This window comes from Gavialis gangeticus, unplaced genomic scaffold (assembly GCF_001723915.1).
Source record: "Gavialis gangeticus isolate Ggan-Ray unplaced genomic scaffold, GavGan_comp1, whole genome shotgun sequence".
Classification (NCBI taxonomy): Eukaryota; Metazoa; Chordata; order Crocodylia; family Gavialidae; genus Gavialis; species Gavialis gangeticus.
Window position 1 is genome coordinate 4,908,972 of NW_017728991.1, and position 14,553 is coordinate 4,923,524.

General features: G+C 52.4%; 1 protein-coding gene across 2 annotated transcripts in view; it reads right to left on the minus strand.

Moving 5' to 3' along the window:
- PRKAR1A (protein kinase cAMP-dependent type I regulatory subunit alpha) overlaps positions 1-13,922 on the minus strand; it is an 18,096-nt gene extending 4,174 nt beyond the window's left edge. Inside the window, exons 1-10 of one of the 2 annotated variants that reach the window (XM_019516388.1) lie at positions 13,901-13,922; positions 12,945-13,123; positions 6,641-6,814; positions 5,849-5,940; positions 4,901-4,962; positions 4,284-4,360; positions 3,549-3,707; positions 2,896-2,956; positions 2,549-2,670; positions 1,691-1,772 (exon numbers count right to left, since the gene is read on the minus strand). In XM_019516388.1, the coding sequence (XP_019371933.1) occupies positions 1,691-1,772; positions 2,549-2,670; positions 2,896-2,956; positions 3,549-3,707; positions 4,284-4,360; positions 4,901-4,962; positions 5,849-5,940; positions 6,641-6,814; positions 12,945-13,121 (1,006 nt within the window). In that variant the 5' untranslated portion in view covers positions 13,122-13,123; positions 13,901-13,922. The remainder of the gene's footprint in view (positions 1-1,690; positions 1,773-2,548; positions 2,671-2,895; positions 2,957-3,548; positions 3,708-4,283; positions 4,361-4,900; positions 4,963-5,848; positions 5,941-6,640; positions 6,815-12,944; positions 13,124-13,900) is intronic. The other variant, XM_019516390.1, reaches the window with a different exon arrangement.
- Positions 13,923-14,553: the final 631 nt, after the last annotated feature.

A 14,553-nucleotide genomic window follows, 5' to 3' on the forward strand; every position in this document is an offset into this window, starting at 1 on the left:
TTCTGGGCGCCGCACTTCAAGAGGGATGTGGACAGCATGGAGAGGGTCCAGAGGAGGCCACTCGCATGATCAGGGGGCAGCAGGGCAGGCCCTATGAGGAGAGGCTACGGGACCTGAACCTGTTCAGCCTCCACAAGAGAAGGCTGAGGGGGGATCTAGTGGCCTGTTACAAACTAGTCAGGGGGGACCAGCAGGCATTGGGGGAGTCCCTGCTCCCCCGAGCACAACCAGGAGTGACCAGGAATAACGGTCACAAGCTGGCAGAGGGTAAATTCAGACTAGACATCAGGAGGCGCTACGTCACTGTCAGGGCAGCTAGGATCTGGTGCTGGATCCTACCCTGGGGGTCTTTAAGACAAGGCTAGACAATCGCCTTGCTGGGGTCGTTTGACCCCCATACTCTTTCCTGCCATGGCAGGGGTCGGACTTGATGATCTGCTCAGGTCCCTTCCAACTCTACTAACTATGACACTATGAAGACACAAGAGGTCCTTAATCAGGCATATCTTGGGATTATAGGCAGGGCCTGCTTTCTTTATAAGCTATCATTCAGCTACACGAAAGGGCAGCTGCAAAACCAGAAGGTTCGTTCAGAACCCATCTTGACTGCCGAGCACGGAGAAAACAGATGTGGTCAACGGGGAAACAATTTCCTCCCAAATGGTCTGCATCTGTGTTGTAGCCACAGTGACTAAGCCGCTCCTAAAGAGTGCATGCATGCAGGGCTGGGGGGAAGACGGCATGGCTTTTTTCTCCATTTACTTCATGATACCAAGATGCCCACCATCTTTTTAAATCAGAAAGTGCTCCTCGAGTCACAGGCTGGACAAGAGGACCATGTTCTCAGGAGCTCACTTGCGCTCTTCGGCCCTGCAGGAGGGTGATCAATTTGTCACAGTCCCGGCAGAGCTGAAAGACTAAAATGCACTTACTCCTTGCAAGAGGCAGGACAGGGCAGGGAAAGAAGGCCCAATCACTGCGTCCTGCTCTGGGCTGGTGCCCAGGACACCTCTGTACAGTCTCAGCAGACACTAACAACATTCACACACTGCACAGCATTTTTTTCTTTTTTTAATTAAAACAAGAAAGCAACTTGGTTTAAAAAATTAAATCAGTGTCTCTTCAAAATGTAAACGAGTCTAGAGCAAAGAACACCTGATTACATCGCTGCTCACAGACACGTTTTTCATCAGAACCTTAAAAAAGCCAAAATAAATGGAGACACCTTTCACAAGGGTTGGAGACACACACACAAGCCCAATCGGTCTCAAGTGAAGTCTGTTTGCTCACCTTTTCCATCCCACTATTTGTTATATTGTATCCTGCTACACATTCCTTTGCTACCAGTGGATAGATGAGAATTTCCAGAACAAATCAAGTTAACTAAGCCAACGCTACATGAAGTCGAGAGGCCGATATAATGGGACAGGTTTGAGACCTTAGAACTAAGACCCTACCATCCTCCCACCATGCACCCACCATGCACACTGCCTCTTAAGAGCTGTACATGGCACTCAGAGCATCCCTGGGATAGGTACAAAATGAATAAAACAGCTATTTGCAGACTGGCAACTCAGCAGCATTACCACTGCCATCTCAACAGGCATGGAAGAAGCAGTACCCCACCAGCCATGCAGGGGAAGAAACAAGGGTAGCAGGACAGCCAAACACATGCGGCAACATAACTCACCAAAGTAATCCGAAGGTGCCAGTCTGCCCACTTCCACAAACTCCTCGTTTTCCGACCTACGCTGCAACACAGCGGCTGTGCCCTTGAACAGAAATCAGTGATCAGTAACTGCTGGTTTCCAGCATCATCAAAACATCTGAAATTCTTCGAAGAATCAACTTATGCTACTTGTGCAGTGCACTCGCAGGTTACCATTAAAGGCCTCCATTCTACGTGAGATGTACTTCTCTAGACCTTCATACCGAGGCGGCCGCCGCCCTCCATTTCTTTCTTCTTTGAACCCCCCTGGGATGGCACTTACCTCTTGCACAGAACTCATCCTAGATCCCAATCTGCAATTCTACGCACATCTCAACCTGACTAGCAGGGCATGCTCAACACTGAACGATACTAGTAGCAAGAAGACATTACTAAACCTCTGCATTACATTTCTACTCTTCTAGTTAGGCAGTGCTCGAGACTCCTGATCAGCAATGTTAGCAATGCTAAAAAAAGGGCTGATGAAGCTTGCTATTGCTAACATCATGAAGTTACGGGATAATTCCTGGAGATAACAGCCCAATGGGAGACAGAGGGCAGCACAGAACAGGACACAGCTAATCTGAAGGTGGTAAACACAAGCAGTCTTTCATTCCTATCAGATACGGAGATACACTCACAGGGGTCTGAGCAGCTGGAGGGGCCTGAAACAGTGGCTTCACTCTCAGGAGCAGAAAAAGAAAAGCTGGCCCCAGTCATGACCAGATTTCTGACGGTGACTGGTCACCTGGATCCCTTCCCTGCCACCCTCCAGGAGAATCGCACACAAGTCCTGGAGCCAGGGGTCAGTTTGCCTCCAGCACCAGTCACTTCACTCACCTCTAAGATAATAAAGAACTCGTCACCGGGTTCTCCCTGCACCACAATCTTCTGTCCGTCCTCAAACTGCACCGGCTCCAGTGCATCAGCAACCGTGAGACGCTCCCACTTGTCCAGAGATTCTAAATAAAGGCAACAGCACTTTAACATCCTTCCTTTCCCCAGTCCCCACATGCAAAAACCTTTCTCTGGTGACAGACACCTGTCAGATCAAGCTCTTTATGACCAACCACCGTAGAAAGCAGCACACGCTCTGCAGGATTCTGTACTGGGTCCTCACACAGTCACCACAGAGGTTTCGTGGCTCCATCTCGTTCTATCAAAGAGGAGTCAAACTCCACACTCACCCAGTATGGAGACTTTGCTGAGGAACTCCTCGTACATCTTTCTCTTCCTTAATGTACTTCCCTGTTAAAAAAAAGAAAAGCAAGTGAGCGCCAGGCACAGCTGTACTTCATGCTTCACATTTCTGGTGGTTCAAGGAAAGATTCAAAACAGGTGCCAGGAGTGCACAAGCTCTGCACCTTTCATCATGCAGTCCAGCCAAGTGTTGCAAGCTCTGCCCCCAGGTTTTCCAGAAAGAATGAACGGTTACACACACACGTGCCTCGATTCACCTGGGACCAAGGTTTTCCTTGTTGTTTATTTAGGTGCAGAACAAACGAGCAGGCTAAAACTGAAGGACAGCGGGGTCAAAGCTTGGTAGGACCAAGGGCTGTTACTGCAGAGCAGTTATCAATGCATCTCTGCTCATTGCACGTGGAAGGCAGGAAACATTGCATTTAGCAGGGCACTCAGAATGCCAGTCCTCCCCCCATGCCAGATCAGCCTAAGTGACGGCCAGGTGACTATCCAAGGCCCACAGAGATACAGGGGGTACAAAGCAGAGACCAAGCAACCTGAATTAACTTGCATGATCACTCGAGCAGTATCAAGCCCTGTGCTGGGCCCTGAACCAACCTCCCAAGTCACATGTTCAAAACAAGAACAAACAACTTGCCATGAGGATTCTCCGGTAGCTGTCTCTGTCGATGCCCCATAACTTCACATTTGTCTTTGCTTTGACAGTTGCTGCCCGGGGCGTCCCATAGATCAGGGCAAGTTCTCCAAAGCTGCCCCCTTCCCCAACACTGGTTGCCCACTCGTTGTTCACATAAACCTGTGAAGCAAGGCACTGCAGTGAGCCAGGGCGAAGGCCTGGGCAGAGACCAGGTGAAGTTCCCATCCCTCCACCCCATGGTCAAAACACATGCTGAAGGGGCCTCAGGGAAACGCGCTCACTTAAAATGCTGGCCGGTGTTTAAGTGCTGTCCTTGGGATTTCAGCACCACGGCAGGGCTGCACTGGCACCTGGGCACCAGCGTCAGAACTACCAGCTCACACGCAGCTATTTTTACTACACGCGCCTTTGTCCACCCAAGGACTCTCAACCCCAGTTTTACAGCTGGGGGAACAAGGGAGGCTCCAGGGTGTCATGGCTGAGACAAGGCCAGTTTAATTGCGGCTCAGCTCCTCCCTGCTTCCTTCTTGGGCTCAGAAGGCAGCACTAACCCAGCAGGACAGGAGCCCCTGCCAGGCTTTTCAAAAGGAGCCGCGTGGATGAAGAGCAAAGAGCAGCTCTCGTAGGCCACCCCCCGCCACGGCAAGCCTGCCAGAAAGCCTTGTGCAACAGGGGTCAAAAAATAAACAGTCCCGCTGGCTTCCCCAGGAAGGCTCCACAGTGCCGCACTAACACCTCTGCTATGTCCCAGGGAAGGCTGCTTACATCCATTTCCCCTTGATCCACAACATAGAAGTTGTCTCCTTCGTCACCTGGAGGGGAGACAGCACATACAAGGGTCAATGACCCCACCATCCCATGTAAGGAGCCATGCAGAGCCTCACTCTTTATTAAGTTGGCATGAGACCATCAAGCATTCATTTCTGCAATACATCTATCAGCCCTTTGCCCCAAGCCCATCAGGAGGGCCCTGGGTAGAGCTAAATGGCTTGCTCCCCGCTGGAGCTCCCACCCCCCATATCCAGGCCCATTCTTTGTCCTTCCCATGCAAGACCACTCCTGCTGCTTGCCGGAAAAGAGCAGCATTTCTGAGGCTGACCCAGCCCCTCCACCCAGTACGTTCCTATGCTGCACCCAGAGCCACAGACCAGGAAGTTTCATGCAGGTGAAGCAAAGCAGAGGTGATGGCTCTCTGCCGGTCCCCATTCCTCTGGTTCTAGCATAAACCATGCTTCACCATTAAAGAGCCAGCCAGGACTGCTGCACCTACACAACATCCCCACTGCCCTCCAGCAACGGACACTGCTTCCCCTAGCCTGGCAATGGGCTAGCAGCACAACCCCAGCACTTGCCTTGCTGTATCACAGTCTCGCCTGCGATGTAGGTGACAGGAAACATGGCATCAAAGATGTCGCTGGAAGAGAAGTTTCCAAATTATGCATGCACCAGTCTGGTTCCGTTATATGCATAAGCGACCATACAGCAGCAGGGCTGGAAGGGACCTCCAGAGATCATCTAGTCCAACCCCTGCCCAAGGCAAGAGCATCCCTGTCCAAACCAACCCATACACATCCATTGTCTAATAAACACTCCATAAAGCTACCATCAATCCTGACACAACACAAGACATCACCCAAACCTGCCATAAGGAAAGCAGGAGGACCATGGCAGCCAACATCCTGTTTCTATAAAAAAGGTTACTAATACATACTCAAGAGATCCTGGATAGAAGCTATGCCCCCTGCCCGGTCCACACCAGTCTGACTGGGATAAAATTCCTTCCTGACCCCAAATCTGGTGTCGGTCTGACCCTGAGCAGAAGGGCTAGACCCTGTAGCCAGGAATTTCTGGCTTTGGTCCCAACAGCAGCATTGGCACAGCCCAGTCACAATCCCCAGCCTGGGCTGCAGCCAACACCCAAGGCCTCTGAGGAAGGCCTAAAAACACTGAAACATGCAGCAGAAGGTGGGGAATGGAGGGGCCACAAACCAAAGCCCCTCCACAAACCAAAGCCTGGGAAATCCCCACAGGAGAACAAAAGCACAGCTATGCCTGTGTCATTCCTGACCAGTGGTTGTCCAACCTCTTCTTGAACACCTCCAGGGCTCATGAGCATGGCCAGTTTGGAGATCTGTTCTCCATGACTCCTCTCCTCTTATCCAGAGAGAAGCTCAATGGCACTAAAAGCTGCACAGCTTTGTGTTGTGATTTGAATGTGTTCTTTAAATCCTAAAAAGGTTAAACTACAGTGTCAGCGCCCCACTGGCGCAGCGGGGGAAGGTTACCCGATAAGTTCTTACCTCCTTTCATTATCATCCAGGTGGGCAAACAGCACGTTTTTCTCAATGGCCTTTGCCAAAGCAGCCATAGTCTTGTAATCTTTGGGAATAACCTAGAAAGCAATAAAAAGTTGTAGTCTACGTTCTCTCTCATTACAAATAACCTCTGCATGCGCTGTGCCAGTGACGTTCACCCACGCACAGCCACAAAACATGAGTATTCGTCTTTCAGAAAAGCACACCAACACAAGAATGAAAGCTGGGAAGTATCTTCCCTGGGGATCTGGCAAAAAGAAAATGGGGTGGTAGTGCATGCAACTACTAAAACATGATTCCAGGATGAAGTCTGCCCCTGCTCCCACACAGAGATGCCAAGGGGCTGCTTGTGGAAAGGGGCATGTCAGGAGAGGATAGCGGGACGCTGCTCTGCAGGACACAAACAGACAGGGCAGGGAGCCAGGGGAAGTCTCAGGTTTTTCCAAGGGAGACCAGGGTGGAAGGGGCACAACGTGTACAGAACCGGAAATGGCCCAGATGGACATGAGATCTCTGGGCCAGATGCAGCAGGTTGCTCTAAGCTGAGAGAGAGAGTAAATACCACACACGTGCGCCTGCTGTGTCACACGGGCTAGCAGGGCCATGCCAGCTGGGCTTTACCCAGAAATCAGGCATAAAACACCAGTTGTTTGTGTCTTTGTGCAAAGCCACTGTGGGGAGGGGAAGGGAAGAAGGAAAGCCAGGAGCATGGGAATAGAGGGTCTTTATATCACCACAGCTCTAAGTCAGAGGCAGGGAGCAGTGACTAGAGCCCACCTTTCTGACATAAGACGCTGCATCCTCTTCTGTGTAGACTTCTGCACTAATGGCCCCGCGCCTTCGCCGACCCTTTACCACAGGGTTCATGGGAGGAGGAGGGGAGATTTCATCCTCCCGTGAGTCCGAGCGTGAACCCGATTTCTGTTGGTTCAACAGCTGCTTTGCTTCCTCCTGGACAGGAAGGAGAAGATGTTTCAGTGTCACACAATCCACCAGAGTCCAAGCACGGCCACGTATCGGGTTCCAGTTCAGCGTGCCAGGGCCAGCGCGCTTCCTGCCTGCGGCTCATCTTGCATTAAGATAGATGGGAAAAGGGAGCTGTCCTGCCTGGGAAGAGAAGTGTTGCAAGGCAGCATAACAGATATGAGTGTCACATATGCAGGGCCTGTCACTGCCACTCGCACCCCTACCAGCATAAACTAGCAGGCTCACCCTCTGAGCAGAACTGCTCTGCAGGGCAGGGACCCTGCTTTACTGCTGCTCACAAGGAAGCTGATTTTTTTTAGCCAGGCAAGGCCACACCTTTGAACTCAAGGAGAGGACAAGTTGCCCAGTAAACCACGTTACCAGAGGAGTTGCTGGAAACAAGGTCAAGCCATTGACCGAGCAGGTCTTTAACCTCCTGGGGCTATTTTAAGAGAAAAGAACTTGAATGGTGCTGGTAAGTGAGCTGCAGGAAGGATGCTAGAGTCCAAGCCACACATTTGGCAGCTATGTCAGGTTATGCACGTCCGGCCCATGCGCTCCTGTTGTGTACTGTCATTAGCAACACCGCAGACTCTTCCGACTGGAATCAAATTCCCTTGCTAGTCTGACACAGGCGGGCTCCTCTCAGTACTGTAGAGCTGACTTAATGGACTAAGCACAGGTCTGATGTAGCGAGACACCTGGAGCCCAAGTGTTCAAAGCCATAACAGCTTCAGCTAAGCTCCCTGACCACCCTCTATGCAGGCTTAAACACCCAGGAACCAGCAGCTCTGCAAGGACCCCAGAGCTGGGGTGAAGACAGCATTTCTTTTCAAATCTCAGTGCCCGTTCTGCCCAGAGTCCTTGATCAAACTGCCCCCTCCTCCCTCATCCTGGGCAGCAGCCTCTTTGGTGCCATCCTCTGCTCTGGAGATACAGGCAGAGCCGCTCCAGTGCTATGTATAACTGGAGAGCAGCGGGGAGAAAGCAGGCAGATAAAAATGTAAACTCCCTGTAATGTTTATCCTGCTCAGCTGGCCAACGAGCCTGCACTGGCCTCATCAGTCAAGCTTCACTTCCTGCCCCTTGTGCATTAATGGAAGTGTCACATTTCAGCGCTTGCTCTTTCCACGAGCAAGAAAAGGATCAAGCTGCTACATCTAGGTTTGGTGAAAACCACCATGACAATGAAAGTGCTGGACTGAAACCCCAGCACTTGAGTGCGCCCTTCCACGGCACTGGCGACAAGGCCGCCCAGATACTCCCTCTGCCATCACTGTCACACGGGCACTATCACGAGTGGGGCTGTACGTAATAGCCATCGCAAGGAATCCGAAGCAGACAGGCTGACTCCCTTGGCTCAGTGCACATAAATACGTATTAAGACCACTTGAAGCCTAGTAAGTTTCAAGGGCAGCAGTAAGGTGCAGTCCCCTGCTCACTGTCAGTTAACATTCCCATTCTCTCTCTAAAAGAGACCCTCTCCTGTGCAAGCAGCTTGCTAAAGCAGGAGGGGAATCAACCTGCTCTACGGAGAAAGGAAGGCAGCAGCCCACTCCAGATTTACTTCAGGACACAGATTTGAGACCGTGTTCCTGCCACAGCAGAAGGGGGTAATTTCAGTTGGGGCCCTTTGATCATCCCAGAGCTTAAATCCTTCCTACTGGAGTAACATCAAGGTCTCCCTGAGTCAGAGTCACTGCACGAGCCAGGTAAGGTACAGTCCTTCCCCAGAGGGTTTGCAATCCAATCATCTCATCTGAGATGCAAAGAATGCCGCTTTCCCCTCATGTGTGAGCCCTGCACATCACAGGAGCACTCGTGTTTACCAATGGGGGGAGCTCGCGTGTCACACGTGACAAGGGGCGGTTTGTGGTGTGGGCCCTGACCTTCCGACAGCTTTCAGGACCAGGGCACTAGTTCAGACTCTCATGTGTCCATACAAAAGGTTCTGGGGTCAGATAAGCAAGATAAAGCAACCCAGTCATATCTTTTTTTTAGGGAATGAATTTATTACTTGGCCAAAGACCTGGAAAACATAAGGTGACTCTGTAGCATTGCAAACTCCAGCAGGACTGCACACGTGTAAGGATTTGTGCGCTCTTATTTTAGGGTTCCTTGTGTCCTTTGAACTGCACTGACTCTGTCGCCTGCCAGAGGAGGTTCTTATAGGATTTAATTAATTAAATCCTATAAGAGATACTGCAAAGCCTTCTAAACATGAACCTCAGCACGTGGCTCTGGTGCAGCTCAGCTGCTTCCAAGCTGTTTGTATTTAACTTGGGCCAGCACAGGTCAATGTGGCTCTCTAGACACTGGGGGGAAACACAAAAGAAAACTAATGGAAGTTCAAAGTTCTCCCTTAAGCCCAGGACAGCAAGGTAAGTCCTCCCGTGCACCCAGCCCTGCCTTTGCTTCGCAGACAAATCACTCGCTGCGATGAGCACCTAGGTGTGCAGCTCCCGATCATGGGAGAGTGTGCCCAAGGCGTACATCCAGGGAGGGTGCTGAACCCTTCCTGCATCAGACAGACTCCCAGAGAGGGAGAGATTCAGGAGACTCCAGCAGGGCGCAGGTCCATGCTGGTATTCCCCGAGCAGGCCTTGCCTCAGCAGAACTCAGTTAAAAATCCTAGTTTTCAGCATCTCCCCTCTGGCCTGTAAAGGGACCCACACACCTGCCATCACGTGTTAGCTGACAGTGCTACACAGCTACCAGCTTTTTGTTATTCGCTAGGGCCAACACAGACTTGCTAGCACCGAAAAAGGAACACAACAGGCCTCAGTCTGCCACACACAGACTAAGAGCATAAACATCTTTATTTTAAGGCAGGCATTTAACTCGTAGAGCTTTCCTCACCAACATGCAGGTGGGGAACAGAGTGGGGTTGATTCTTACAGACGGCCATAACCGTTTTATGGTTTTTAATGTCTCAGCAGAAGCCCAAAAGCAGATTTAAACAAACTGAGGTCACCTTTATGCCACAGTGTAATCAGAGTAACACGCACACCGTGTGGGAAAGGACATTTAAATAGCAGTAGCGCAGAGGAAGCGCTGAACGGTGACATCTATTCAGCTATTCCAGTGGTCTCCAAAGTAGGGTGCACAAGACAATCCATTGGGGTGCAGGAAGAAAATATCAGAACTTCTACTTATATTTATATAAATATACATATATTGGGGGTGCGTGCTCAAAAATTTTTTACTGATGGGGTGCACGATCAAAAAAGTTTGGAGACCACTGAGCTATTCCACTGGGACTTCACATTCCCTATTTTATTTTTTTCATCAATTTTCCCCATGGAGCCTCTGCCCTGTCAGTCTAACAGGAGGAAGTGGCCCAGCAACGGCTCCGTTCAGACCAGCCTGCACCTTGGCCCTGGGAAGCGGCGAGGGCAGCATTCCTGTTCAAATCTCAGAGCTGGGCTGGGCTAGAGCCGGTTAATAATAGTGCCGCACAGTTGTGCTTTCCAGCCCTAGATGTCAAAGGACATCCTGTGCTGCGCTGCCTGCCCGCTGCTCTGTTATTCGATAGCTGGGTAGGTGCTGGGACACCTGGTTAGACTTCAAAGCCAAGTTTAGCATGAGCAGGCTGCAAGGGGAAGCTGGTCAGCTGCAGCAACCTCCTCCTCTGTAAAGATCAACCGAGGCATTTCCTACACATCATGTGGGCACCTTCCATCAGAGCGCCAGCGCCAACTGCCCAGGGCCATCTCTTTGCCACACAAGGACTTTGCATGAAATACACACAAGCCATTTTGGGGGAAACTGTAAATAGGAAGTGCTTTCAACCCTCCCATAGACTTGAGCTCAGTGTGAACGTGGCTTGTGTGATGCTAAACTAAGGTCTCCCCTAAGTTATTCAACACTGAACAGGTGGCATGAAGTTGAGAGTTCGGCACAGCTTTTCTTAAAACACCTTTGGAAAGACTAAATGTTGCTTTTGTTGCGTATTGCTCACGGAGGCCAATTTCTCTTCATTACACCAGGGGTGGGCAAAATACGGCCCATGGGCTGGATCCAGCCCACGGAGGGACTTTGTCAGGCCCAAGGGTTCCTCAGTCCTGCCTGACCCAGGCACCATCCAGCCCATGGCACATCCCACCACCCCCTGGGTACACAGCAGGGCTGGGGCAGCTCTGCCCTTCTAGGAAGCCAAGGCGGCAGCAGCTCCTTCCAGCTGCTGCCACCGCTGGTACTGGTGGGGACCCATGCGCACAGCCCCGAGTCCAGTTCACCCCGCCCTGCTCCGGACTCAGCCCAGTGGAGTGGACCAGCTCCAGACCAGCCAAAACCCAAGCTCAGAGCCCCGACCCTCTGTACTGCCATCGTTGCCCCGCTGAGCAGCCCGGAGGCGGTAGTGGAGAGGAACCGCTGGGGAGCACAGGCAGCGAAGGCCACTTTTCCTCTTCCCCCCGCGAGCAGCAGCTTCTGCCCAGGCACTGCTCTGCGGAGTGGGCAGTGCAGAGCAGGCGCAGGGCAGGACGGGGTCAGGGCTGCGGACAGGCTCCAGCTGTTCCCCTCTGGCCAGGCCGAGTCCAGAGCAAGGCAGGCCAGGCCCGGGGCTGTGCACTGTCGGCAGTGGCAGGGAGGAGCTGCAGGGTACGTGGGCTCCCTGCTGTTCTGGGGGTGGGGGTGCTGACCGGCCCATGGCAGCTCTTCAGAACTGCCAACGTGGCCCACAGGCCCAAATAATTGCCCGCCCCTGCTTTACACCTCGTCCACCACACAAAGCCAGAACCCACGAGTACAGCGAGGCGTGCATCCTGCAGTGTCCATAACAATTACAGCAAAAGCAGCGCACTGCAGAATTCGGGAACCTACCTGCAGTTAGAAACCACTCCAAACCCAAACCCCCACCCAGAGCAATTTGTAAGAGCTGGAGATCCAGCCCAGCTCACTAGAAACCCTTTATGCAGCTGCTCTTTAAGATGCAACTACACATTCAGCTAAGCAGAGAACTGGGATCTGTCTCATTCTAGTCCCAGATCACAGAATAAGGGGAGCCTTCTTGAGTTATGGGGTTTCACCAAAAACTCTCCCAAGACCTGCCTAGGGGTTCCCCACCATTCCCTCTTACACAGATCATTGCGGCAGACACAGGAAAAGCTCCTAGCTCAAATGCACCGGATTAAGGGAATCAATGCAGGAGGAAACAAAAGCAAAGTTATAGCTATGGTCTACGTGACACAAATAGTGACCATAGAAGCGGCTGTCTCCGAAGGTCGCGTGAAAGCCATGATGGCCGTGTTATTTGCTAGTGCTTTTCGTTTGGTGCACGGCCTGTCGAAGAGCAACCCTCCCTCCCCACTTCACACTCAAATCAGGCTCCTTAGAAAGCATTTTGCTGCGTGTTTGGGTGTAAGAAGCAGGTATGTTCAGTAATAACCCAAGCGCTCCATTTGGCTGCTGTTAGCTTCCCGGGTGGACGCTGCCTTACGAAACCCATTCAAATAATGATTTCCATCCACAGGGACCTAGAGCACTTTACAGAGAGCGTGTGCAAGTCTCACTTCGCTCGCAGATGCACCTCAGGGACAGAAAGCTCCAGCACAACACAGCAACACCACATTCCAGGCAGAAAGCAAAGGGCAAGCCTAGCCATTAAACGTCTGGGCACCAGTGCTCCAAGAGAGGCCCCATGGCCAGGTATTAGTACTCCACGCCCAGGTCTAGCTGGCTATTACAAATCTGCCCCTTCTCTTACATGTCTGGGACAGTGTAGAAACCAGTCAGACTCGATACGAGAGAGCAGAGGGCCAACACCAACCTCCCTTAGAGCCAGGCAAAAACGGAGGCTGGAAATCGGACTGTCCATCCTACCCACTCCCACCACCACGTTTGATCAGGAGGTTATTCTCTGTATCCAGCTCAATCCCATTCACATCCCCCATCGCACACATACGTGTTTGGCTGTAGACGCTTTCACTAGCGACTGGCGTCAGGCTACGGAGAAATCATTTCTTTCCCAAACAACCGCTTGGCCTTGCTCCCAAACCTGAACAAACCAATAAAAGCACTGGCTGATCCCAACCCCGGCTCTTCTTCTAAGTGACTTTGAGAGGCCAAATGCACTCAGGCGGCTGCCTTCTCCTCCCAGCCCCCGCACCTTTACCTTCTCCAGCCTCTCGAAGTATTCCCTGAGGAATCCCATGGGTCTTTCAGGTCGCACGGTGCAGAGCTGGACAATGCAATCCTTCAGGAGCTGCTGGATGTTGTGTTTTTGCACGTAGAGTTCACACTCTCGGAGGCTGCGCTCCTCCTCGCTGCTGCTGCTGCTAGAGGCTGCCATTGCTGTTCGGGGAGCAGGGAGAACATTACATGAGCTACACAAAGGCCCAAGGAGATGCAGCCAACCCGCTGCCCAGACACTTATTTCACATTAACGTTGTTAAAGCAAAAGTAAAAACGGACCTCACATTTGCCCGGCTGATAGAGAAGAGATGCACGAACACTGCCTAATGAGAACTGCTCAATTCCCCAGCCTCCCGGGGAGAAGGAGTAATGTCCTGGGCATTTGGGAGGATGTGGGAACTTGGTTGCGTTATAGAAAGTCCCGCAGGCCCAAGAGGAGCAGAGCTTCATTCAGCTGCAAAAATCCCCTCAGCATCCCACGCCCCATGTCTGGTTTGAAGGGCAGGGACTCGCCTAACCCCTGCTGGGACAGTGGAAGGGAGGCTCCCGGGCTGGAGCAGAATGGGGCGGGGGGAGCGGGACAAGCAAGTTAGAAACGGCCCGATGAAAGGCGAGACGCCAGCAAAGCTGCCAGTTGCAGCCCATGAAATAAGCGCAACTGGGAAGTGGGACATTCACCCGCTCGCCCGGCGGGCGTGCTCTCTAGTTCAAGCGTCTGAATAGCCTCCCGATTCCGATTCACAAGCCGTCGCCCCAAGCCATAACGACCAACCGTGCGTGGAAACGATGCTGTTCCTCGCCCTCGGGGCCCCTGCTGCACGTGAACATTTCCGCGAGGTTTTAATTCAAACGTTTTTTTCTCCGTGAAGGGCGGGTGGGGAAAGGGCCGAACGCTGCGCGCCCAGCAAATGTTTTGCACAGACGTGGAAAGATTACCTGGCGCAGGGAGATGGCCGACGGCTGCAGGGGGCGCAGGGACTTCACGGACAGCACGTCGATCCCACTATCAGCTTCTAAGGGGGAAAGAAACAACAGAGACAACATAAGCCGGGTGCCTCAGAGCCGACGCACCCGAGAAGCCCAAGCAGGCTGCCCCACACACGGCGCAGGGGGGCTCTGCCTCGGACCGGCTGCGTCCTTGTAATCCCTGCACGGCGGGAACGCAGCATCAGGAGGCGCACAAATGCCTACAGGGCTCTCGCGGCTTTGGTGACGCGCGCTGCGAAACAGGCAGGATAACGAAGTGCCGGCGCTAATGAGGGGTCTGCAAACGGCTGCAAGTTGGGGCCGATGGGATGGAGCTGATCGAAGGGGGCCAAGCGCGGCCTGTCACGCGTGTACAGAGGGGGCACATACACGCGTGATCTGTGTTTTTGCGCATCCATGTGCCTCTGTGTGAGTGTGTCCATATGCATGTCTGTGTGCGTCCGTGTCCATGCGTGCATCCGTGTGTGTACGTGTCAGCGTGTGTGTGGGTGGCCATATGCGTGTGTCCGCATGTGTGCACCCATGTGTGTGTTTGTGTCTGTATGTGCGTGTCCATGTGCCTGTGTGCAGTCCCCCCTCCCCCACCCCACCTCACCTCACCT